General features: G+C 41.7%; 2 protein-coding genes across 2 annotated transcripts; one reads left to right on the top strand and one right to left on the bottom strand.

Moving 5' to 3' along the window:
* Positions 1 to 217: 217 nt before the first annotated feature.
* On the bottom strand, positions 218 to 5,233 carry LOC121627545 (secretin receptor). Its single transcript, XM_041966494.1, has 13 exons — positions 5,189 to 5,233; positions 5,011 to 5,107; positions 4,495 to 4,617; positions 4,017 to 4,123; positions 2,628 to 2,737; positions 2,372 to 2,504; positions 1,934 to 2,087; positions 1,762 to 1,822; positions 1,596 to 1,665; positions 1,053 to 1,144; positions 599 to 737; positions 469 to 510; positions 218 to 385 (listed from the first exon to the last, which is right to left on the bottom strand). The coding sequence occupies exons 1-13, from the start codon at positions 5,228 to 5,230 to the stop codon at positions 218 to 220; spliced, it is 1,338 nt and encodes a 445-aa protein (XP_041822428.1). The 5' UTR covers positions 5,231 to 5,233.
* On the top strand, positions 2,032 to 26,017 carry cfap221 (cilia and flagella associated protein 221). The gene is made up of 25 exons (XM_041966490.1): positions 2,032 to 2,106; positions 6,466 to 6,644; positions 6,923 to 7,023; positions 7,771 to 7,857; positions 7,980 to 8,075; positions 8,416 to 8,516; positions 8,690 to 8,793; positions 9,883 to 10,042; positions 11,327 to 11,456; positions 11,933 to 12,059; positions 12,257 to 12,368; positions 12,856 to 12,943; positions 15,129 to 15,218; positions 16,631 to 16,726; positions 18,239 to 18,326; positions 18,591 to 18,682; positions 19,061 to 19,141; positions 19,988 to 20,095; positions 20,273 to 20,455; positions 20,533 to 20,618; positions 20,725 to 20,794; positions 20,957 to 21,057; positions 23,843 to 23,938; positions 24,049 to 24,147; positions 24,991 to 26,017. Exons 2-25 carry the CDS (start codon positions 6,515 to 6,517, stop codon positions 25,124 to 25,126), a joined length of 2,562 nt encoding a protein of 853 aa, XP_041822424.1. The 5' UTR covers positions 2,032 to 2,106; positions 6,466 to 6,514; the 3' UTR covers positions 25,127 to 26,017.

Genomic DNA, 26,017 nt, shown 5'->3' with positions numbered 1-26,017 from the left:
GACATTTAAATTTGAACAAATGACAAAATAATAATAATAATAATAAAAAAAAGATTTTGAGACATTAATATTAGGACAAACAAGTAAGCCTGGCAGCTTCTAGACAGTGCATTTTTCATCTTTGTGTCATCAAATTAAAAGAATAATTGGCAGTGCAGCATCCACTGCACTGTGTATCGACGAGGACGGTGAGAAAATGAGCCGATCGCAGCTTGAATCACATCTCCATGGTTTCCACCGGGCGGCCCGACGACCAGGGCAGCAGGGAGACCTGTGTCTGAGGAGACCCGCTGTGGCTGAGGGAGCCGTGCTGCTGCCTGGGCCGACTGGGGAGGTGCTGGGTCAGCCTCCACCTCCTCCACCGCCTCTGAAACTCGTGCTGCACCTGGAAAAGTACACGCCGTAGATCCCCGACATGCTACAAACGTTCAAAACTGTAAGTATTGGCTCTGATGGGGTGGTTCTTACCTCTCCGTTCATGAAGCAGTAGAGCACGGCCACCACAAAACCCTGAGAGATGTGAAGAGAGAGAAGCCAGTGAGTTTTAGTTTCATGTGTCGTCATTTGACGTATCTCTGTCGAGCATGTGCCACATTACCTGTGTGGATGACAGCGCCAGCTCTGCAAAGGTCCGTATCTTAAACACTGAGCTGCTGACCTCGACAGGCAAGAAAACAAACAGGATGTAATGCAGACCAAACAGAGCCACCAGAAAGAAGGTGGACTTGATGAGCCTCCTGGTGAGAGAAAAAGAAAGTGGTTTTCCTCATTGATGATAAAAAACATTTTTTTCTCTCCAATGGCTGAGATGTTGAGACGGAAGCCACTTTACATTTGGCTTAAAGTAATAGGAATACTATATAACTCTTGTATTTGGGTCTGTCCATGTAAAACTAACCCTGTTTGTGTGTGTGTGTGTACTTTGACTTAGATTAATAAAGCAAATAAGAAAGATCTTATGCTGTGCAAAATGCAAGACCCTGCTTTGTTTTGTATAAACCACGACTGGCCTCAGCTTCACATATCAGATACACAGCGTGACCACTACTCACTTATACTGGCTGAATTCACTCCTCTGCGCATCTGACATTCTGAGTTTGCCCACCAGTATCCTCAAGATGCCCAAGAAAAACACCAGATTCATCTGAAACGATTCAAACCCTTGAACGCTGTGTTTGTGCTACTGTGATGCAAGTTATTTGCGTTCTTCGCATGAGGTCAGATGAGAGGACTGATCCCGCTCTCACATGTGTGCTGAACACGAAGCTGCAGCCGGTTAGCTCAGTGCTGCATAAAGGCTGGATATGTGGAAACAACCCACCTGGCTCTGTTCAAAGGTGAAGAGTTTACAGAAGTGTAGCAGCAACAAGTTGCGGTTTAACTGAAAGTGGATTTTTCTTTTTTTTTCAGTTTTGAACAGACCCAGTCCAGCTGTTTCCAGTCTTTATGCTAAGCTAAGCTGAGCAGCTGCTGTCTGCAGCTTCATATTTGACAGACACGCGTGAGAACGGCGTCGATCTTCTCATCTAACTCCAGTGTGTTTCCCACAATTTTGTGAAATAGCATTTTTTTAAAAAGTAAAAGTGAATTTTTACAGATATAGTCAGAAGAACTGGCACTCGAAGGATCCACCAAATCCATACGTGTGTCCTGGTTTCCCAACAGCTTTGGCAGTGACATAAGAAAGAAGTTAAAAATCATACACTTTGATACTGTCTTAACTGCAAATGAATGAGTGAAACAGGATTTTGCCTCCCTTACCCCTCATCTTCATAGGAATACTTGGCACACCCCCAGCAGATAATAACAATCAGTGGTATACCTGTGTGATTTGTGTGATGAGATAAATATTGGTTAAAAAGGCCTGTCAGTATCTGCTACACTGAGCTGTGAATGTGCAGCTGAATGTGTAGCAGGGACAAGGTTTCATTACCCCAGCTTAGGATGATGTACCAGGTGAGGTGTTTCCTCAGGGAGAAGAAGGAGCGGCTCACCAGGGTGAAGAGGAAGTGACCCTCCACCAGCAGCCAGCTGTAGTTTGCCAGGATGGAGTAGTTGGAAAACATCAGCACGACCTTGCACGCCACCTGCCGCACAGGAGAGAAGGTGAGTGCTGAGGAAACAAACCACACCTTTCTGTGTGCAGTCAAGAAGCAGCTTTGTGTTGCTTCCTAATGAAGCTAACCAGCACCACTTGTGGCAAAGCATCAGAATTGTCACCACTGTACCATTTTGTGAGCATGCAAAGGTTAGCGTTAGCATCTCTTTTCATGAGGTGCAAATGTACGGTTTGTATACGTAGGGCATCAAAGTGAGTATCTAAGCATCAACTGATCATCATCATCCTCAGAGTATGGCAAGAAATCCTTACCGGGTAGTAGTCACAGTGGTAGAGCTCTTCATTAGTGAATAGCAGAGAGTCCCTGATGAAGATGAAGGCGGCTCTCAGGATGAAGGAGATGAACATCTGGATGTGAATGTAGTTCCTGGTACAGTGCAGCTTTCTGAAGAAATATCAAAATTCACAATTTGAGGTCATTGCACAGTTGTGTTGTGAGTCGACGTCTGCTGGGCATCTCACAGACGTCTTTATTGCTGGAGGAGGGAGGAAGAGGAGTGTTTCTCACCTGAACAGGCAGAATATGGCGATGGCGATGGTGAGGGTGATGAGAGAGAGCGTGTATCCAGCAGTGTACATGGTCCTCACGTATGAGAAATACAAATGGGAATCTGAGGCCTGGACAAGGGAAAAATGAGCATCATTTAACAATACAGCTAACACTTAAAGGACCAGTGTGCAGGATTTAGGGGGAATCTATTGGCAGAAATGAAATGTGATATTCAGAAGTATGTTTTCATCAGTGTGTAATCATCTGAAAAGAAGAGTCATTGTCTGTTCGTTACGCTAGATTTTCGGCTAGAAGGAGCACTTTGTATCTACAGAGGCTCCTCTTCCTCACCATATTGCACTGCCACCTTTCAACAGCAGCCCAGGGCAGACAAAACAAACACTGGCTGGAGAGAGCGAGTTTCACAGCCACTGTAGATTCTCCCACATGCTTGAACAACAAGGGAGGTGTATTCAGTTGGTTGTAATCTACAATCTCACCACTAGATGCCACTAAATCCCCCACACTGGTCCTGCAACATCATTTAAGCAGCCACTGAGTGGGGACTGATGCTAAGTTCCCACTGTCAAGCCAAGACTAAAAGAAATATCTTTTTAAAAAATGTTTTTTTATTTTATTATTTATTATTCGTTTTTCAATAGTTTGGGGAGAGGCGTGAATTAGCTTAGAGGATTGACACCGCTCTCATGTTTGTACTGTAAACATGTGGCTAAAGCCAGCAGCCAATTAGAGAATGGTCAGCGGCCACCCTCACGACTAGAAGCCAATGGAAAGAAAAAATATATTTTAACGAAATTTTAAAAAGGTCACGAGACTTGAAGTAGTATTAATGTAATGGTTTTGGTCAGGTAAAAAAATAACTTTTAACTGTTGTATCTTGTTTTTTTTGTGTGTGTGTGTTTTTAAAAAGAAATTTAAAAACAGGAAGTTGTGATTTTGTGGTCCGGCCTAGAAAAAGTTCCATGAAACTTATAGAAAACAACCTGTAGTTTTTGTATTTGTTTGTGCACGGCTCAAACAAAGGACAAAATAGAACAAATTAACTATTGGCTTTAGTGGTGCTGGTGGGTCTTGTCTTTCTCTCTTTTTGTCTTTTTTTCTTTCTGTCTTTCTGTTCCTCCTGCTAAGCTAAACAAATCGCCTCCTTTCTCAAGCTTCATATTTCGGGTACAGACATGACAGCAGTATCGAATCCTCGGCAGAAATGTGTTCCAAATGTTGGAACTATTACTCTAAGCGTGTAAAGAAACAATAGCTACAGTCATATAAAGTTATTTCAGTTGACAACTGTTCAGCATGTCACCCAGCACAAGAGAGATGTCTAAATTGGAGGGAAATTGGATGAACAACACATTCTGTACTGTATGCATTTTAGTTAGCGCCAACCTCTGCAAAAAAGTGGAGCGTCTCATTCAAAGTGTAGCTACAAGCGTCTTCGTGTGGGACGAGCAGGTCTGTCCAGCCACTGGCAGTGCAGTTGCGATGCACTTTACCTGCAAAACAGCAGGTCAGGCGTGTGCATAGCATGTCAGTCTGTGTTCACAATCTTTGATTTATTGGATGGTTAAAAAAAAAAGATGCAAATCCATCGCTCTCCCTCCTCACATGCTTCAGTAAACCTCCGGCTCTTCAGATAAATTATTATATCATCCTCATCTCCCAGCATACAGTAAATGCAGCACTCCAGTGTGTCACCCGGTGTCTCTATGTACAGAAGCATTTCATGGTTGAATGTTTCGATAGAGACCCTGAGAGGGAGAAGTCTCAGTGCCTTGTGAAAACAAATTAGTTACCTGGCAAATAATTAACCAGTGCAATGCGGTATAGATAATGGGTGTCTGTGAGTGCATACGTCATAGCTCACCTTCTGCATTGAAAAACTCAGAAAAATGGTTTGGACATGGCTGAGAGACAGTTTCCCCAAGAGACGCAGGCGGCCAGCAGTTCAGGTCATCCCACATTCCCTCACAGGGGACACTGATGTTTTCTTAATAGAGCAGAAATTACACGGTTTATTTTAATTTGCTGGGTCTCCATGCAAATTATGGAGACACATTATAAAACGCCAGTAACAAATAAAGATGATGGGTCTGATTTGATGTTTAAGATCAACGCTGCTGGATAAATCTTGTCTTTGAATTTTGTCAAATAGAAGTTTTTGTTCCTGCGGATTTCAGGGTGCATTATATTATAATTCCACTGGGTGTCACTAGAACATATCAAATTCTTATGCTGTAGTTCAAAACGGCTTAATTGAAAGATTTCGTTCAATTTAGAGGAAATGTTCATTGAGCAGCAATCTTGATTTATTCATTATTTGTTCCACAAGCATAAGATAACACAATAAAAAAGACACAATTTTGAAACTGTGTTAACTCACCTGCTTTCTGTGAATTTAAAAGTTGCAGATGTGTCATGCATTTCTCCTGCTCTTTCACAATATTAGCATGAGCATGACACCCCAATGACGATTTTGCCTGTAAATAAATAGACTGTCATACACTTGTTTTTTTAAGATTTTTCATAGATACAAATTAAAAATTCATCTATTTTCTCACCTGTGGTAACAGTAGCACTCCAAGGAGTCCAACTTTTTTCATTGTGTCAGTTCCTTTTCCCCCTATCAAGATTATGTCCAGACCTCAAGCTGCTTATGTGTTCAGAATGAAAAGCAAGCATCCTGCCATGCAGCAGATATATGAGGTCTGAAAATCAAACACAGACCTACGCACAGTGTCTATAATTATGCACAGTAGTCTTCAGGACAATCTGATGAGGGCTCATCAAGGTAGCTATAATACAGTTTAAATTTCCTGTCGTGACTTCAAAAATAATGTCATGGGCAAAGGTAAATACGTCGCACCAGTGTGAAAACAGGAAGTATATTTCGCATTGCAGCAATAGACCTTAAAATGTTTATTCATATGGTATGTTTTGAGTGCATGTATTCAAACAAGTAATAGCAAGCGACACAAACATCATTTCGCTTGCAGTCTATGCTTTTATTTTGAAGGTAGAATGACCAGTATCTGGTCTCACTTTGTGTGATTTGACTCCGTTTCATGACGCTAGCAGCCAACGAATCGCATGCGCCCACAGCACGTTGGCCCCGCCCCCTCAGAGCACAAGCGTCGCTATGGCAACAGCAGTGTTTGACAGCGGAGTGCTTTCTATCAACAACAAGAGAAGGAGTCGAAACGAAATGCTTCTTGTACGAAAATAGATGGAATATGGCTGTTTTTTTTCTGAGCAAATAAAGGCACCCCACTGTCCAAAACTGAAGTAAGTTCTGGAGTTTCAGTGTTCAAAAGGTTTTACACGAGAACTTTATAAAAACTCGACTATGAAGCTTCTATAAGAGAAAGCACTAGTTAAATTATGCTAATAGCTAGTTAAGAATAGTTGTTCGCCAGTGTTAGCCTCCTTGCTAACGTTTGTCACCCGTATAATAATTAGAGTCAGAATTATGTACTTCCTTTATAATATTAACATTGGCTATACCTGTGTAAAACATGTTGTGCTGCATACAAATATGTGACTGTCATTTCTTTTATTTTAGCATTATAGGGCAGGGCAAACATTGCAGAGGTAGAGCTGATGCCCCCTACTGAACACTTTCTGCATCTTCATATAGAGTATGACAATAAATTTATACAAATATTTATAAAGAAATGTAACTGCTCAACTGAATTCACTGAATTAACTCTACAAATTGCACACATGAAAACAACCCACTGTCCTTTCATGTCTTTCCTCTCATGTTCAGATTATAAATAAATCTGTTTACTGACGCTATATTTCCCACCATGCCGCTCTCTCCTTGATTGTCCTCCAGCCTTCTGTCAAATTCTCTCATGAGGAGCCAGATCTGACCTTTTGCCAGGATGGAGGTGGCCCTCTCTGCCCCGCAGATGCTCTCAGGGCCTCTCAGGAGGGGGACTCCTCTGCCTCTGAGCCAGCTGGTCGAGGAGAGCAGGAGCAGAGCCAACATTCCCAATCATCTACTGGAATCAAGTAGGTAGTAAGCATGACCTTTGAAACCCTCTGATAGGGTGCAACAATACTGTCTTCATACTGATACCAAGTATTTAACCTCAGAGTAAAAGCAACATATACACTGCAGCAACCAATGTCTGTGTGGTAAGACAGGAGCACCAGTTGCTTTACTGTTTACTTTGCTGCTTATTTTGGTTTGGTTGAATCAAGGTGTGGAAGGGCTGCATTAAATCTGTTATGCAAGAAGCTTATTACATTGAGGGAATTGTGTTTTTTTTTTTTTTTTTCACTTCTAGAAATCTATGCCAAACTGAAAAGCAACAGCCTGATCCAAGCAGAGCCGCCAGCGCTTCACTTCAGTGGGTTTGAGCTGGAGACGGATTACATAAAGATGATGGTGAGGCAAATACTGCTAAAGCTTTAATAATCATGCCTGTTTTACCATTCACCTTTCGCTGTCCCATTCACAGGCTACATCTGACAGTTCTGAAGTTGTCTGTGAAGCTGCTAGTTTAGTGCACATCACAGCTTCAAGGTGTCTGACGGGCCTGCCAGAACATAGATCTTTGTAGACAAACACAAGTGTTGTACATTTTTATTTCTGAGATAGCTTTTGGTGTGTTGATGGTAATGTGTTTCAAAGCTCTATCATCAGAGCTGAATGTAGCATCCAGGGCTTTCAGCAGGGAGCAGACCTTGGTGTCAGGCCACGGCCTTTGGTTGGGTCGTGTAAATGGACTGCTCAATCATTGTTTGGCAGAGTGGTGAGGAGGCACACGTGACATTTCTAATCCAGTGCTGTGCATGACCCATAAGTACACAATCTCTTGAAGAATGTCTGTGTGAAGCAAAGGCTAGCCAGACCCTCAGTAAACTCTAGGCACCCACCAAAGACAAAACAAGTTTGTATTTAAAAAGCATTGCTGTCAAGTATTAAAATCCTAGCCCGTCACAAATTCTTCTCATTTGGTTTCCATCGAGGATAAATTTGATTTAATTGAATGGGCACTGATTTTTCACCCTATTTGCCTGATGAAGCGCTGTAGACTGGATGTAAGCATCTAGAATATGGAAATGGTTTTCTCAAGTGCACATGATTGGATGGAAATGAATAATTCTTTCCTCTCCTCTTCCTCTCCCTCAGAAACTAATCAACATCTCATCTGAAGTCATGAATATTCATATCATTCCCACGCAAACCAAGCACTTCCAAACATCTTACACCAAAAAGGTATTTCTTTTCTCCCATTACAAATTGCTGACCTGAATATAATGTTATGACTCCACTTGTCCATTAGTGCAATCAGTGTTGTTTCTGAAGATCCAATCGTGTCCCATCTGTTTTCTCTCAAGTATCGACTCATCCCAGGCCTCGCCTACACGCTGAAGGTCAGATTCTGTCCTGACGAGTGGCGGTACTTCTATGACTGCATTCGGGTTCACTGCAAGGTTAGTGTCCAACAGTTTGCACGCCACTGTGGTCGCTGTGCTGCTGTTTGGCTTGACGTCAGCTGAAATGTACTAACACTGGTCGGTTTACAATTACATTTTTAGACCATAGGCATTTAGCGGAAGCTGTGGGACATTAACTGGAAAGGCTACGCTAATGCTAGCTCATGTAAAATACAGTCTCATATAGTCCAGCAAGCAATCAGACAACCAAGAGGAACTATTCCTGGTTGATTTAACATACCTCTCTTATCTCTGTTATTCTCTTTCACCCTCTCTGTACCTTCTCTTTCACATTTCCTCCCTCTTGTTCATTCAACCCAACTACACCCTTTCTAAGGGGGAAGAGAACCTGTTAATTCCAGTTCATGCTTACCCTGTCATCGATGACCTGCGCATCCCTCCTCACATCGACCTATCAGCCGTACCACTTGGACAAAGGTGTGTGTGTATGTGTGTGTTGGGACTGTTTTTTGACCTCTTGTCTGCCTGAGGGCTTGCCTGTCCCTTTGCATCCTTCCATACAGCCAACCATGCTTCCTTTCGCCCGTTGGTGTCAAATCATAAAAAAATAATCTCACTCTTTTTTTTTTCTTTCCCCCACCTGTCTTCAGTGTTCGCCGTGCTATTCCTCTGAGCTGCAGCTGCCCCATTGACTTTGAGTTTCAGGTGTATGTTATTCAGCCCCATGAGGCCTTCTCCATCCACCCCCTTACAGGTACGACCTAGTGAAATCATTTAACATTAAAACTGGTCATGAACTCACAATACAGCTTGCCTTTCATTTTAATGCGTAGGATTTCTACAGCACATTTTGTGGCATGGTGGCATTCTGCATGTGTTTTTACTCTTTATGTAACTGTGATACAGTTCAGAATGTGCCTTTTAGGTAAAAGGCTGAACAAAGTTGTTTTTCCATTGACAGCTCTCATTTAGCCGACCACATAACCCGTCGGGAGAGCTGTGTTCTCTCAAAAGCTCGCACTGGTATGTGTTGTGTATTAAACAAGTCACAACAGAATTTGAAGGATGCCTCCAGTTTCCACGCGCTGACACTGAGCAGCATTCATGGTCTGGGAAGCATCATAACACATGGCGGAACCAGCACGTGGGATTTGAATTCCAGCTGCAGTTTTAGCTCAGTGCAAACCTGGAATTAGACGAGGAGATACAAATGAGTTTCTTATTTTGGAACTGCTTTTTATGCTTTGTCTGTTTTCCTCTTTACACACACAATAAATCAGGGCCATGTTACAACACCTGCAGCTCACAGTATAAAAGCAGTCAGTCACACAGCAGTCAACACTGCTAATTCAACATTGTGTTATTTATTGGGGACATAACTCTAACACTTTCTTTGCCCATCAGTCATTTTTAATTAGCTTTTAGTTAAACTTGCACGATTAACATTACACTATTATCACCAGTTATCCGTTGTGGTACCTTTAGCAAACCATCTAAACCATTTATCTCTTACTTTTATAAATCTAACCTTTTATCTATGGCTAATTACTTTTAGCTGACAGTTTCAGCATCATATCCTATACTTTAAGTTAACTATTTTGTCCATTGATCCATTACTTTTAGCTTCAATCATGCCACTGGTAACATGTGGTGTTCAGGTGTTACAGCTAACTTAATTTGGGGGGGTTTGTGTATTATGCATTTAGCCAGTCGTAGCTGGTATCTTACTGCAGAAGTAATCTGCGGTGCACCTGAACCCCTGATTGGGAATCACTGCCCTATGCAAGCCAAATCCACAAACACACACCCATCCATCCCTCTTGTTTTCTCCTTGCTCTTCCAGGTGTGATCCCAGCCAACGGTGAAGTGAAGATCATTGTGACTTTTAGTCCTCTCCGATACGAGACTTCTCAGGTCACCATCCAGCTGATCGTCTCACAGTTCAACACCAAACCCTACCTCTGCACCATCACTGGGAGCTCTGCCCCTCACCTAGCCCTCAGGTAATTAGAACAGGTGATTGTTGATTCACTAAAAGTTAAGTAGCCATTGTCTTGAAATATTTGTACGTTTAAAACTAAAATTACCAGCTATGCAAAAGACCTGTGTCTTCTTTTTAGACAGAATTAAAGGTGCACAAATAGCACAGATACCAGTATCTCCACTGACACGACATCAGCCGACCAGGAGCCAGCAGAAAGTATTTGTTTAAGAGGGGGGGTTTCCTGTACTGTAACACACCTTGTTATCTAGCTCTTATTATCTTACAGTGCTTCCTCATACTCTAACTTGCCTTTGCTCTCTCCACAAGTTCAGACCCGTTCTCTGCGTTTCATTGACAGTCTGTAAGAAGCCGTCAGCCATAGCAGAATCAAACAAGCCCATCTGTGCATCAATGCAACGTTTTGTATAGCAGTGTGGAAATACTTCAGGTTGGACCTTTAATTTAAGTGACATGCATAAGGCAGTTAATCTAATTGTGCTTTACTTAGTCTTCATGAGAGGACCCCTTCTTGCTGTCCAGTAATGACAACAGCTCTCAGGTTGTATGTGCAGGCTAGATAACGAGGTGGTTCATTTGAGGGAAAAACATGCACCACTCTGCATTAGGAGAAAATGCCCCTGTGTGCTGATTAGAACGTCCCCATTTGTTTTTTTCCAGCCAGCCTAAAACCTAATGCTTAATTCTGTTCCCATGAGAAAGAGGGTGCTATCCATCACACAGCAGCAGCTCCATCCACTGCACTGTCTTGGCGTTATCTCGGCCGAAAGTTAATAATTCATGAAAATAGCTTGGTAGCCGGTGCAGTGATATCAAGATGGATATGCCTCCCGATGGATGTTTAGCATATAAAACATTCTCCCTCTGTTTGTTGTTCCCCGTAGTGGACAAAAGATGAGATATGTGCGAGTGAAAGATTAAGAAATGTATGCTGGAGCCAGTGTTTTTCCAACCTGAAACAATGCCTGACGCTCGCTTGTTGCTGAGTGAGGTCGAGGCTATTCTTAAAATTAACATCTGATCATTTCAATATAATAATAATATAATAGATCCTTAAATGCCACTTGTACGTGTTTCTGACATGAAGCTCTTGTCGATGCTGTGCCAGAGAAGAGTTTAGTCAACTCTGTGAAAATTAATTGCAGTAACGTCAGTTGCAGTCAAATTAGTGTTATATACCAATGAATTTATTTATTTGGCCCTTACTAATGTCCAATCCTGTCTATTGAAACAAGTTGAACTCCATCAGGGGTGCTGTTTTGTACTCATTTTTCTTGCATGACAGTGATCTGGGAGGAAAGTCGGCTCATGGAGATGCAGTGCCTGCAGAATGCAAAAGACCTTCAACTACGACACAAGTGGCCCCTCGACGAAAAATCAAACGCAGGCCAAGCAAAGAGGGTGACAAATCAAAGGTGCGCTTGAGATTTTTCTCTTATTTATTTGTATGTAGAATGAAATGCAGTAAAATAGCAGTTCGTGGGCGCTTCATGAACTCAATTAATTCTCATGCTGAGAATAGTTTTGAGAAGCTCTCTTGCTCCTTCATGAAAAATGTAAAGGTCTTTGTATAAGTACAATGTAAGATACCTCAATTAATTCATTTCAGCTTTTTGATTAAGGAGACAAAGGAATAAGAAAGAACCCAATTTTCTTTTATCAGGTTTTTTTTTTATTATTATATGCAGCTTTTTTCCTCCCCATCTGAAAACTGTTTCATAAGGGAACATTTTAATTTTGGTTTCACATTTGTCTTTTTCTTTTGTTCGAGCAAAACTATCTATTCTCGACATGAAAATATACTTTTAGTGCTTTCTTTTGTTAATGCTGATAATTTCTTGCAGTGGTGTTATCCTTGATATCTTGCTGTTGTTGTTGTAATGTCCTCTAGACACTGAGAGATCAGGCCAGTGTTAAGCCTGGGCTGAAGCCCCCTGTGGATGTCTGTACCCCTGCAGGGGTGGCAAAGATGCTGATCAAAGACACCCAGAAACTCAGCTCGAAAGACCTGAGGGAAGGTAGATGCCACCCAATGATCGTACTCTTTCAGTTGGTCGTGGTACATACATGCCACCTCATCAAACCTGCTGCTGTATTTTGTAACAACATTGTTCCCCTTTTGCACATTATCTTCTCCAGCTTGTTGCCATGACGTCAGTTGCATTGCATGACAATGCATGTCTTTTTTTTTTGTCGGTATTCCACTTCAATTCAGCCATATGCTGCGGCAGTGTGGCTGGTCTGCAAAACAGGCAGATAAAGGAGGCCCTCTTCATAAAAAAGGTTCAGCAAAATGTGAAGGAGGAGCAAGCCAACCACATGAGATGGTAGGTCAAACTAAAACATGCAATTTCACTTTAGGTGAATGTTTGGATAGTTGCATTTCCTGATGTTAAAAGTCTAATTAAAAGCAAGGGGCAAGATGATGTACAAGCTAAGAAAACATGCGAAGAAGATGAAGATGCAGTTAAGGCATCCAGAGTCTGGAAGGAGAACACATGTAAAATACAGATGTGCTGTTTCATCACACATGTGATTTGCCAGTGTCATCAAATTTTGGTTTTGCCCAATGTTAAAGACATACTGGGAAACAATAATTTTGTGTGACTTGGTGTTAGAATAATCTGTATTTCTGTATTATTGTAAGGTTTTCTGGACTAACAGAGATTCAGATTTTTTTTTTGCATTTTTTTTAATGTGTGCGTGTTTTCATCATCTTTGAGCTTGGTTATGTTGTCACAAAAATTGCCGTATACAGAGTGTTTTTTTTTAAGATGACAGCTTCATTAAAGCAAAAACGAAAAATTCTTTCAGGCAAGTTCATCTTGGTAAGGACCCCGTGTCAGAGCAGATCAGGAGGCAGGTGGTGGAGGAGAGAGAGATGGCACTACACGAATACATGGTAAGATAAAGAGACACAGTCTGCCCATTGATAGACTTACAGCAAGTTACTTACTTACTGATTTCCAAGCAGATTCATTGACGTTTGTTCGGTTATGAAGGTTATGAAATCCTCTGCAAGTGTTAGTCACACTGAACCTAAAAATGTGTCCGTGTGTTCATTTTTAATGGAGTTATGACTCAGAGAATGAGTGTCATTGCTGATGCAAATTGCAGCAATTGGACAGTAAGAGTTTTAAAGTGTCTTAATTGCCTCTGTGAGCTGTGTGTCACAGCCGCTGCTGCAGCTCCAGCTGTATGCTGTGTTGGTGAATCAACCACCACAAACCTCACAGTTTGAAAATGTCTTGTTTAAAAGGGATCAATGTGGGAACTTGAAGCTGCTTCTTCAAATCACTACTCCCTTACGTGTTTAACTGCTGCCCGATGACTGACTTCTGGTCCTTTTAGGGTGTGCATTTATTAGCAAATGCAAAAAAAACCCTGCAGGCCACGACCCTCAATCACCAGAATTGAGTATTGGTTGGACATATAATCTTTAACTGCGAGTGCAGGGCGATCTGTGCAGGTCAAATCCTGATTGCACTCATTTTTGACTATAGCAGAGCAGATTTTTCTGGTTTTGTAGCATTAGACCTTTTCATGTACGCCGTTTGAGTTTGTTTTCCCACTTCATTTAACGTGACATTTACTGGATGCGTTGGTAGCTAATCACTTATGCTAGACAAGATATGCATACCGATCTCATAACCAGGTGCAGCTGTAGCGTTATTAGACCCAAATTGTGGTTTTCATCCTTGAAAAAAAAAAGAAAAAGACACGCTCGCTTTATGATTGATTTTATTGAGAGTCATAGAGGAAATGTGCAGACTCAGCCAAAGTAACATCAGTTTTGAAACATGAGCCTGTGCGTGAGTGAGAGAAAAAGTTATTTGAATAGTTGACAGGACTCTTAACAGCACTTCCTCCACCTTCTCCTCTCTCCCTGCACTGTTTTATAATGCACAAATGCGTCTTCCTCCATACACTCTTCATTTACAGCCTCATATCACCACACTTTGGTATTTTATGGGAACTCTTATTTTTATGATAGGAAGAGCTTCAATCTCGTTCTATAGGATCTTTGGAATCTTTACTGCAGGTCATAACTTGAATAACTCAACACATAAACTGTCCTCCTCTGCTTGCATCACAGTGATTGTTTACCGCTTTGCCACATTACGTTTTCATCACCCAGACTATGTTGCTTAACCCCAATAGAGTTGCAAGGACAAAAATTAACAGTGAACTTAAAGTAAAACCTCAATGTCGTTGCCAAATTATGTTGTGTTACCTTAATATATAATTCTTTTCAACAAACCAGACCTTCATCCACAGCATTAGTAGTCATGGTTGCTATTGTTTGACAAAATTAAGACATACCCCATCAGCTCATTTCTTCCTGTGACAAAGAGAAAGTTGCCTCCTCAGCCAAAGGATTTCAAGGCGCTCTTACCATAGAGGATAAACCCATTGGCATATTCATTTTTCCATTGGCCTTGCACCGCCTGTCATTGCCAGGCCTCTGAAGGGTTTAGCAAAAATAGAAACAACAGCATCGACTTTTGCTTTTATGCCATACACCAATCCCCCTTTGTGCTGCAACATTTTTTGCTGATTCCTTGCCAATTCTGACAGTGTGACACACTATATAATGCTGTGCAGGTGGAAGAAATGCAAAATAATAACACCCTTTATGATAAGACGGAAGCAACACGACAATAAGGCACTGGTGGTAGACATTAGCTCTTATTTGATATTGAATTACAGTTGCTGTAGGAATTCGGCATTTCGGTCAGTCCTCTTTGGTCTTCAATGAATTATCTCAGCAGATATTAGATGAATAATGTCACATTTTTTCAGCACTTTAGTTTGACCAAATACCTGCGAAGTGCTAATTAGCAAATGTCAGCATGCTAACACCCCAAACTAATATGATGAACATGGCAAACATGAGAATGTTAGCACTGTCATTGTAAGCATGTTAGCATTAAGCAGAAAGCACCGCTGTGTCTAAGTACAGCCTCTCAGAGCTGCTAGCATGGCTGTAGACTGTCAGTCTAGTTTTACTCTTGTCTCTTCAACAAATAACCTTCATGTGTACTTTACAGACCTTCGCCATGCTGTGATGACTGATTTTGTTGCAGGTAAAAAGAGGCGACGAGCGGCCCGACGGAGAATTTGCTGCTGGACAACCTAAACTTTCCTCCAGGAGAGTGCTTTGTGAAGCGGGACAGGTAAACCTCTACTGTGGTGTGTTTTTCCATAAAGTGAAACTGATGAACTTCTCTCGCTGTACAAGCTGCTATTTTCAAATAGCTTCTTTATCAGACCTTGGTTGGCTTGCCTATTGCTATACATGATGTAGTTCCAGCAGTTTTAAGGAATAATAGTAAACACTGGTTGCTTTTGACAAAACCTGGGGAAGTCATGAACATCATAATTGGCTGAAGGACTTTGATTGAACAGATTTGCCCCGTGTGGGGTTGCTAAATTAGCCCTTCTTTCAATTCAATTCAATGCTTAAGTGCAGCTCTTATAAACAGACAAACACACACATAAGTAGATAAACTATATAAAGAAGAGCAGCATTCAAACATGCATGATCTGATGAAGTCCCAAAGTGTGTTTTAAAGTGCTTGTTGCCAGAGTTCAAGGATGGAACAGCCTCAGGATGTATGCTGGTCCTGAGGTGAGATGCCGTACACTCGGAACCCTGTAATCTCCTTTCCGAGGGGAGGGGTTTGAAGAGGGAGCAAGCAGGGTGAGAGGGGTCGGCGATCACCTTCTGCATCATGAGACATGTGGCATATATGGAGGAGACGGAGGGAACGACGCAGCCAGTGATCTTAGAGGCTGTGCGTACCACTCTTTCTAACTGTCCCTTCTTAAGGGCAAATGTGACTGAGAAGGCGAGAACACTCCCCACTGTAGCTAAGAGTGCAGCATTGCCTCCCCGGTCACACCAAGCTTTATAAGGTGGCGCAGAAAAAGATGCCTCTGGCGGGCCTTGTTAATAATGTGGCTGGTGTTGACCTCCCACTTCAGAGTGCGGCGTGCAAAGGTGTCAACCCTCTCCATTAGCTGGTCATCTGCAGTTCTTTCGTCATGGCAATGCTTGCAACCAGGTTGTTTGCCTTACACCCTGTAGGCTGATGCATCACTGTTTCTTATCATGCCTGCTATTGTTGTGCCATCTGCATATATAAAAATCAGCATGGATTCAGAATGGCATCCAGTAGAGGTTTCATTTCATGCGTCACACTCAATATCTCTCAAAATCTGAAAACTTGTGCACCTTGATTGCAAAAGCACAGTGTGCACAGTTTTCTGTTAATGCTGAATAGATCCATTTTGACTTGGGATGAGTGTCGAGCAAGTCATATCCCATCTTCATGATACATTTTCCAGGGAGGTTCAGGGGTTCCACTAAAAACTTGGCTCTTAGCGGTCTTAGATTAATTTAATGGTGCAATTTAATTCAATCTAACATTCACTTTAACTATCCTACTGTCTTTTGCCATTTAAATATTCCAAGCTGCGACCTCATGGAATTTCACTTTATGGGCCTTTTTCATATGCACTCAATGTAACGATGCCAAACGAGCATATGAAAGTCAGCTATAAATGTCTCCTGAACCACTTCTAGGCCCGCGAGGGAGCCCCATCCTTCCAGTTTTACCCCAGCTTCCAGTGGGAGCTGAGACAAAGAGCCTTCACACTGTTCCAGCAGGCGGCACGCAAGGTACACACATCCAAGCACTGTGAAGTCACTGAGGTACACGTGCTAATGCACACACGCACGAGCGTTTTCCTAGATGGACAAATACATACATACATCAAACATTCTTTCCTCTTCCCTCAGGAGAGTGCTCATGTCCCTGTGGCCCTGTCCCTTTAGCTCAGCCATGTGTAAATTCCACACACTAAATGTATAATATTCTTTACAGTACAGTTGATTTTCCTGGGTACCGTGCTTTCCAGTGAACGCAGATCAATCTGACACGGCCTCTTAAGGCCACAGAAAGAGCAGGCTACTTTTCCTACTGGCAAATAAAATAAAGGTAATTTTTTTTCTCATGGACAAGTTGGAAAAACTCTCTATTTTATTTTGGAATAACAATAAGTCACTTACTGTGAGTATTTACGCAGAACAATAATTCTGATGGCTGTTTATCAGTAGTGGAACAAGTACTCAGATCTTTTGCACAAATATTGACATTATAAATGTAAAGTACATAAGGTAAAAGCACTCATGCAGAAAGGTTTGGAATTATTTGTATTATTGGATTATAATTAGCAATGCATTAATGTGTTCATAACTTAAATGTTACGTACTGGAAGCTGGTAAAGGAGGAGCCAATTCCAATTACTTTATACTCTCCTGGGTGGCTTTATGTATAATAAACCATCACAATTTATGAGTTGATTTCTATTTTTGTATTAAAATTCTGAATGTACAAAGTAATTCTTAACTATTTTGGTCAAATAAATGGAGTGTGATGGGATAAAAAGTACAACATTGGTTTCCAAAATATAGCAGAATTTAAGTATTAAGTAGCATAAAATGGAAATACTCAAGTAAAGTACAAGTCCCGCAAAATTGTACTTGAGTAAATGTAATTTGTTGCACCTCATGACTGCTGTTTTGATGAAGGAATTACAAAACAAGTCGATCAAGCCAATCATGCCGTTTGCTATAATAATCTGCAGCCTGGGATCATCCTTAGACACCCAGTGTTAGTGAGTTTTTGGCCGGCTGATGCTGCACCAATCCTCCTGTCAGGAAGTGAGGTACAAGTTTCCTGTCGTCTTGACCAATTCAAAGTGTTTCATGAAAAACTCCCATGAAGTTTGTTGCTAGGTAAACAGAAACACAGATTTTCTACATGCAGAGTTAGGGAGATATAATATAGACTTGTGTTAAATGATATAATCTGCCAATTTAAAAGAAGAGATATTTATGTGAATATCTCCCAGGACTGTGCACTTTATGTTTGATGAAAGATCAAGGTGGCGAGTATCAATACATATTATTTTGTCCTGGTTTTGGTGATGTGAGAAACAGATTAGCTATGCTGTTAAATTATATGTATCGTGGAATAGAGAAAAGCCTTCAACGCCGAAGGCTGTACAGTCGGGTTGTGGCGAACAGTTCTGAGAATGACTGCGACACCTCTCCCGGGATGAGAAGAGGAGGATGTGAAAGTCCAGTAATTTGAAGCAGTAACAGCCTGTGCTCCGCTCTCACTTCCAGGTGGTGATCCGATGTCGCATGAACCGGAGGCTGACCTGTTTGAAGGAACTGTCAGACAGTATGAAGACGTTGCCCTTGGCGAAGAAAGGTTCTGATTATCCTATGATCTCCTCCTTCACCAGTAATCTCATTATGCCATGTCAGTAAAGCATGCTTAGTTGAATTTATTCCTAGAGGGGAAAATTGAAATGAAACCCCCTGAGGTTGTTATGAGGTTCTTGGAGCATACATGCATGCCTCAGGGAGAGGGCTATTTATGGAGCATTTATTCATACTATCTCTCTGACCCTGATAAATAATCATGTGTAGATATGAACTTTTTTCATGTATTCATTTTCTTACTTTTTTCCAGTTGAAGAGGAGACGACTTGTGACCTTAAGATCTCGCCTGACAGAGTCTTTCCATTTGCTTTCCCGATTTTCGCCGATGAAGATGACCCGCTGGTGAGCACGTCACACAACTCAGTGTACAAAATTACAGCCTTACTGCACATCACCAGTTAGTTATGTTTGGTGCAATCAGCAGTGCAGTGTAACCACTTCTGTGCTCATCAGTTTGTCTTGTTCAAACCTGTGCGAATGAAATGACATATGGCAGATGAGAAGCCAGTGAAAAGTGAATGCTGGCTATTGTCCTGCACACGGAACAATTTTCAATCATCATTTTCCTTGAAAGGCATCTTTGATCTAACTGTGGAATCGAAGAGGAGGCGAAGCTCCCCACACTTTGATTAAATCTTTCATTCTCCTGATGCCCTGCAGAGAAAAGGCCTCGGTGTTCAACTGAACAAATAATGCCATTTGTCTCCTTGATATTTCCAGGCTCCCAGTAATTTGGCGACGGTGCCCGTCGATCCGATTGATGTGACTGTGACAACACATATTCCTTTCTTCAAGCTTCAGGTAGGTATTTACTGCCGCACCTGTTCATGAACGTCATGCTTTTAAATACTAGCATCAGTGGTGGAAAGTAATGAAGCACACAAATACTAAACTTAAAAAGGTACTTTTTATGCATCTTGCTGATCACACTTATGCACAATAACTTAAAGGTATGCCGTGCAGGAATTATTGGACATTTTTGTACCTTCCTCTCAGATGCGTGCTGCTTACGGTCTGGCACCTGGACGTGACCTTTTTATTAAGTCAACCTCACCTGAGTGCTGCTATTAGCTGGGCACTGCACACACACTGCCCAAAGGCTGCAGCCTAGAATGTCCTGATCACAGCAAATTAGGAAGAAAATTAGAAAATACAGACAGGTTGGGTCTCTGAGAATAAATACACCACCACACACTCAAGAGTGGGTCATAAGTGATGATTGACAGGTATTATTTCTGTATGAGCCTATACATTGCTTTTTTAGGAAAATCCTGACTAATATACCACTAAATAGGTATATTTTTAATGCTAGACATTGACCTGTAATTCAGCATTTATGTTGTCGTGGTACTTCGGCAAATGATTTGTGTACTTGCTCCACCACTGCCTGGCAGGCATAATGAATAGAAAACGTGACAGTGTAAAAATACAGCATTTTCTCTGTGTTCTGTATATGACATTCTGCTTATTTGATTATACACACTTAAAACTTTGTTCAGATTAATTACTGCACACTGTACCCTAAAACCAAATTGTACTGATGGCGCTCTGGTGATGGCAAATTATAAGTCTGCCTATAAGCCATGTCTATCTGTTTCTGTTGCTGTTTGAACCTTATTATTTGTTGATGTTGTTTCGTCACTCCAGGTTCCTCAGCACTATAAGCTTATGGGCTACCGGCCTGTGTCAGCCTGGGAGGCATTTAGCTCTTACATCCCCACTACTCTGGCTCGACCTCTTCGCGTGGGAGCTCTGGTAATGATGACACACCTGGACTAAAACATACAGCTTAAGCCAACATTAGAGCCAATTATTCATTCATAATACATCATCCATGTATATTTTATTTCCTCTGACACACACACATGCTGACCTACCTAATTATTTATTGCTTTTTAACATTTCTCTCACTGTGTTGTTGTCACTTCGTAGGATGAGCTGGTGCCCAATGAGGTCGCAGCCCAATCTCCCACAAGACCGGATCCCAGAGCGCGGGAGGAACAGCAGCATGAAAATGAAGAGGAGGATGTGGAAGCGAAGGAGGCTGCCAGTCTCACCTTCTGTGCCCCTGAAGCTCTGCTCAGACCTTTTCCAGCAAACCCACTCAGAATCTTTGTAAGGCTGTTTCTTCTGCGCATGATATAGGATGCATATCAGTGTGACAGTTTATTTAAACTCACCATATGCCTTAGAACCCAGCACCAGGCCTGCAGACTTACAAAACCACCCCTAAATACCTGGAGAGCGACTTGGAGTTCCACCTCTGCCCTCTGCCCAGGTAACAGCAACATTAGTCAATAGGTGTTTGTGGTAATAAGCTGCCCAGCTATAGACCTGACTGATTAAAAACAGAGACTCTGAGGATAAATGCTTTCCCTATGCAGGTATACATTCCCTGAGAGCAACATGTGTGGCATGAGGACACACACTCAGAAGAAGTTTCTGGACCGCAAGGTAATTTCTTTTCAGAGACTTGGCAGTTTGTGAGCTTCTTTGGAATGCTTTTAGTCTTATCGTAAAACCACTTTGAACCAACCTGTTACGGTGCCATATTTATCATTCTTTAGCCTGACTGAAGGGTCTAATAATTTTAATTTTTGTCTTCACCAACCACAGGAGGTGATCAAAGGGCTCATGACATGGAGAAATTTTGATTCGATTACCTTAAACTGTCTGTCCAGCCGGCCTCTTCCCACCAGTGACTGTGCCGTGCGCAGGTAGGTCAGAGCTACACTTTATCACTGAGTACAGCATCAAGCTGTGCCGGTTCCTACGGTGTTTGTCCTCTAATTCGTGGAACAAGGCAGGAAGAAGGCCTTCATATTGACAGCAGCTTCCTGGAAGTGAAAAGAGAAGTTCACTCAGAGTTTCCAAAGTTCCCATGCATCACCAATGTGGGATCAAAAAATACAAGTACATGTTTACACTACTTGTATACAGAGTGGAACATGCTGTTGTTTACTTACGCAGTCCATATCTTTCCATCCTGTGGAAGAATTTGAACTCTTGGCCCTGCGATGGCAAGATGAATAATCACTTCATTATAGCTTTCAACATGTTCAGAAGGAGCATTTTCATACAATATGACTAGAATGACAAGTGGGGAGTGTGAGTCTCACTCATGGGTCAAATCAACAATGACTTCCTGACAGGTTCTAGATCAGTATATTGAATAGCAGTCACACACACATTCAGTCAATCAGTGATTGACGTCTTGATTGAAAGCTGTTATCTGTAGAAACATTGAGATGTACATGTCAGTTAAATTAGAAAGGCTCATGTTACGAGTTAAACAGCTGGTCACTTGAAGGAGGTATTTATCCTGTCATCCTGTCAAACTGCCGAGACACAGCGTGAGTATTTTATAGCTTCAGATTCCACTCAGCATCTCACACACAGTCTCACAGAAAAGTAATCTCTCACAGTCTTCTAAAATAAATGTGTCACAGCCGCGTCCACACGACTTCCAGCACCTGCCAGGCTGCAGGATGTCAGAGTGTCGACTTGGTTGACAGTGTTTTGCACTTACAGCCATTATCATTTTGGATGTCCTGGTTCTCATTTGATTTAGTTTTTATAGAATAAACTTCTTTTATTTATTTTAGTAAGATAAGCTATGTGAGTGCTGTACAGTGGGTTTATTCTTGTATTCATCCCTTTTGCTTTTGTAAAACAGTCGAGTTCTAAAATAAACCTTGAGTGTAGAGATTAGTTTTCTCCCTCAGGTTTCAGAGCCTTTAGTTTTCATCAAAACACTGACAAAAATACACATTCTCACTTGATTGCAATGCAAATGACCAATGTTCAGTAGTTTTATAACAGAATGTGCTTTGATATTGCTGCAGTGATTTGCCTTCAGTTTGTTTTAATTGTTTTAAGATAAATCTGATTTTAGTATCACACTAAATACAATATATCAGTTGGAATGAATAGAGAGAGATTTTTTTTTTTCATAACAGCGTTCTTTCCTTTAGTATTATGGTATACCTCAAGTGAAATACTTTATGTGTGTGCAGAATCTAGGTCATATGGAGGCAAAGAGCCCTGCTCGCTCTCTTCACTTACACTGTGAAATAATGATTTATTCAGTCTTTAGCCTGAACGGACAGTGAATAAATTATGATATTTTGATGTATTATATTAGTGAACGCAGCATGGGTCTGTGGTGCACCGTGTGCTTCCCCACACACCCTGTCACAACAAATCCCACTGTGCCAAACACTCTGTTTCTGACCCCTTTCAGAAAATAAGCTCATGTACATTGTAATTTGTCTTGCATGATAGAAATTTAAAGTTGCAGAGCTAATGAAGCGGTGTTTCCCCATGAGACCTGAAACAATTCCAAGCCCTTATTTGACAAGCTGCCCAAGAAATTTGGGCAACCACTGTTAACATGAGTCTTCCCCTGCCACAGCTCTCTCTCCTCACCTTTCTGTCTACTCCCCATTTCTCTTCACCTTCCCTATGTTGCATAATCAGATGCCTGGCAAGGCAAAGTATTCTCTTTATGCCTGTCAGCACTGATCTGCAGGATAACTGAAGATATATTCTTTTTTCATATGAGAAGTGATCCCCCCCCCCCAGCCTCCCTGCCCAGTCTTATTAATTTTCCATCACTGCCTCGCTGGTTGCATTCACTGTGTCTCCGGTTATATTACAAACACAAACAGCATGATTTATGTCAGGCGGTCATAATAGAAGATAAAAATGAACTTGACAGCAGCTTGACAGCGGGAGAAAGAGAGAAGTGTGTTTTCCTGATACAGCACGTATGTGTGAATGATTAAAAAAAAGATTCTGTTGTAGCTCAACGACCAACAAAAAACAGTAACTCTCATGTTACAGTGTCTTCTTATTTTACAGCCATGCTACTGTAACTGAAACCCATTATACATGACACTTTGGTTAAAATGCTGATGTTGATTTAGTAATTAGCTGTGAGTTACTGGTTACAGCACGCTGGGCTGTGCTGCTGCATAGCTTAGAAAATCTGAATTCCCGTCGGGCAGGTGGCGCCAAAATTATTCTGATCTGCAGCTTTCCTTGGTGTACTGGAGCTTTCTCGTGATTTTCAGTTCATTGTTTAGCTGTCCAGCCTGCAGCTTGACTGTTTTGTTAAAAGTGCAGTTTTCACCTGCAACAGGCAGCTGTTTTTCATCGAAAACTGCTAAATTGTTATTGTAGTAGTAAATCACTAATTTAACCCAGTCCAGGTCTGGACGCCCTCGTTTGCACACTGTGACTGTTTCTCCATGCTTGTTGCACACTGTATGTGTAGCTGCCCATGCTACCAGGCCTCTGCCTAGATGGGGTTGCGTCCAAAAGCACGCCTGTGGCTTGTCAATGTTTTAATTCTATTTTCAACTTTCACTCGGCTGCGCTTTTATCAGTCCCGAAGCAGTCTTTTCATGGAAGATGGAGTAGATATCTGACCATTATTTGGATTTGGTAATGTGTTGTCTGGCTCCTCGGGGGGGAAATCAGCGTGTGTGTCCTCCATAGGTCTGTGGACTACAGCACGGATATACTTCCACTCACAGCACCCCCTCCTCCTCTCACTGGCCCTCCTGATGATCTGGCACCACTAATGGACAAACCGTAAGCATGTACAACATTGACACTATCGATTATCTTGTTGGAAGCTTTTTCTGGCAGGTTTCAAGTGAGATCTTTCATGCTCAGACTGTCTGTGTGTTTGTGTTGTGCAGGTGTGACGGCGCAGGAGTCCAACTAACACCAGAGATGATCAGAGCACAGTTCTTGTCTGGGGAAGCTCTGGTCTCCAATAGAGACCTCACCAGAGGAGCGTAAGTCTACTGGGATGATGTTTGTGTTAAGAGAAAGAGAGCAGACATGCTGGAGATAACAGAGCTTTTAGACACAACGGATGCTTATTTACACGAAGGAAGCACTTCTCATTTAATAAATAGGATGTATTTAAGTGTATCAACACACATGACAGATAATGCTCCGTGGTAAACATGCTGTACTTTTAGTTTTAAGAGGGGAAGTCCTCAGGATAAACCAAACATGACGTTGATGAATGTGCAAATTGTGTACCTGGAGTTCCTTCCAGCGAAAGCTTCCTGGAAGGAGGAACAGAGTGCAACCGAAGAAAGATATCTGACTTGTTTAAATCCGTTATCTTTGAACATTAATCAGGATTTTCTGCTCGGTTGAGGTTTCAGCCTTGCATAATTCTAGCAAAGGCTAAGAACGGAAGATGTACTGAATATGACCTGAGTTTGCTCTCGTTTCATGTAAGCTAAGGTTTATTCTTATCACAAATTTATCATGTACGCCATACTGTTAATCATATTAATATACGTTGATGTGATTCTGATGAAATTCAACTTAACTGCTAAATACTGCAACAGATTCTTTTTTTGTGCCTGTTTTCAGCTGTTCAGCCTTTCAGGCATTTTAATACATGATATGTTGATTATTACTTGAAGTCAAACTGAAATGTACACACTTGATTTTCTGAATTTTAATGCTGCAGTTTAGTCAATAAAAAAAATCAACAATATTTCTTATTAGGGCTTAAATTGATGCCTTATGGAGATTTTTGAATGAGGGCTGTAGTTTACCAGCCAGGAGTTTCAATCCCTCGGTCCCTCCACCTGTAATGTTGAATTGCTCTGTCACAGGCCCCAGAGCGAGCTTCAGGTGGAGGCGACCTGCAGGTGTGAGTTCAACCAGATGGGAAGGAGAGTGACGAGCAGGCTGAAGCAACTTGGAGTCCCTGACAGAACTTCTCTTTCTCCAGCAGAGGACTGTGAATAGGCAAAACACCCCCCCCACACACTTCCAGAAACACACCTCCGAATAGGCTCTGAGCGCGCACACACTCACACATGAACAAACACAATCGCAGGACGACAAATAGGCATTATACCCATCCTACTCACCCATACGAGACTCTACATTGTCTGCCCTGGCACTTCTGTGAAATAAAATCTGGTTACTTCCTCGCCCACCGGTAAGCCTCCCTCCCACCCACTCAAAATTACCAGCAAGCTCTCCTCCTGTGCACTTACAAAGCCTGCAAATTCGTTATCCCTCCACCCACACGGATCCACATATAAGCACAGCTACAGTATATTCTAACAAGCTACATCACATTACTGACAACTGTGCTCAGTTAAAAATGATAATTCTGTAGTTTAAGCTGTCGTAGAAGCAAAGGGGCCGCAATGTCAGTGAGCGACACACAATGCTGAATACTATTAAACTGTATGGTGATGCAAATGATGGTGTCATATTTGATCTTTGGTGACAGTTAAATATGATTGACTGAGAGAAATGCCATTCACATGCTTTCCATTGTTATGACAGTCCTGATGCAGCTTTTAGAAGAGATTTCCATCACTAATTATGTCGTCCAGGTCGAAAAAGCACCACTGGTTCTTAGCTGTGATTAGTCACATTCAACTTCTAATTTGTGCTCGCTGATTTGTCGCCATCCAAGGACTTGCTATTAGTTCTGCATTTATTTGAAACATCAATTCAGCATTTAAAAGTCTGTATATATATGCGGTTGTAAAAAAGAAAGCTGCTTAGGTCAGAATTTAATTACCAAAAGCGCTGACATCCTGTGAACTGAGTTGGATGGAGCAAAGTATGTGCCTGCACTCACCCCTAGAGGGAGCTCTAACTCTGTGAGTTTTCCATGAA

The sequence above is a fragment of the Chelmon rostratus genome, chromosome 24 (genome assembly GCF_017976325.1).
Source record: "Chelmon rostratus isolate fCheRos1 chromosome 24, fCheRos1.pri, whole genome shotgun sequence".
NCBI lineage: Eukaryota > Metazoa > Chordata > Actinopteri > Chaetodontiformes > Chaetodontidae > Chelmon > Chelmon rostratus.
The sequence above is the reverse complement of the archived record's forward strand: the minus strand, read 5'-3'. Positions and strand labels throughout refer to the sequence as shown.

What these genes read in the sequence shown, in the direction of transcription:
- cfap221 (XM_041966490.1), top strand. Translation starts at nt 6,515, where the DNA reads ATGGAGGTGGCCCTCTCTGCCCCGCAGATGCTCTCAGGGCCTCTCAGG. An exon ending in AGAAGTTTCTGGACCGCAAG is followed by an intron (nt 20,795 to 20,956) that starts GTAATTTCTTTT and finishes CACCAACCACAG; the next exon opens with GAGGTGATCAAAGGGCTCAT. An exon ending in AGTGACTGTGCCGTGCGCAG is followed by an intron (nt 21,058 to 23,842) that starts GTAGGTCAGAGC and finishes TGTCCTCCATAG; the next exon opens with GTCTGTGGACTACAGCACGG.
- LOC121627545 (XM_041966494.1), bottom strand. Translation starts at nt 5,230, where the DNA reads ATGAAAAAAGTTGGACTCCTTGGAGTGCTACTGTTACCACAG. An exon ending in CGCTCCACTTTTTTGCAGAG is followed by an intron (nt 2,738 to 4,016) that starts GTTGGCGCTAAC and finishes TCCCTTGTCCAG; the next exon opens with GCCTCAGATTCCCATTTGTA. An exon ending in ACCACTGTGACTACTACCCG is followed by an intron (nt 2,088 to 2,371) that starts GTAAGGATTTCT and finishes CCTGTGCGGCAG; the next exon opens with GTGGCGTGCAAGGTCGTGCT.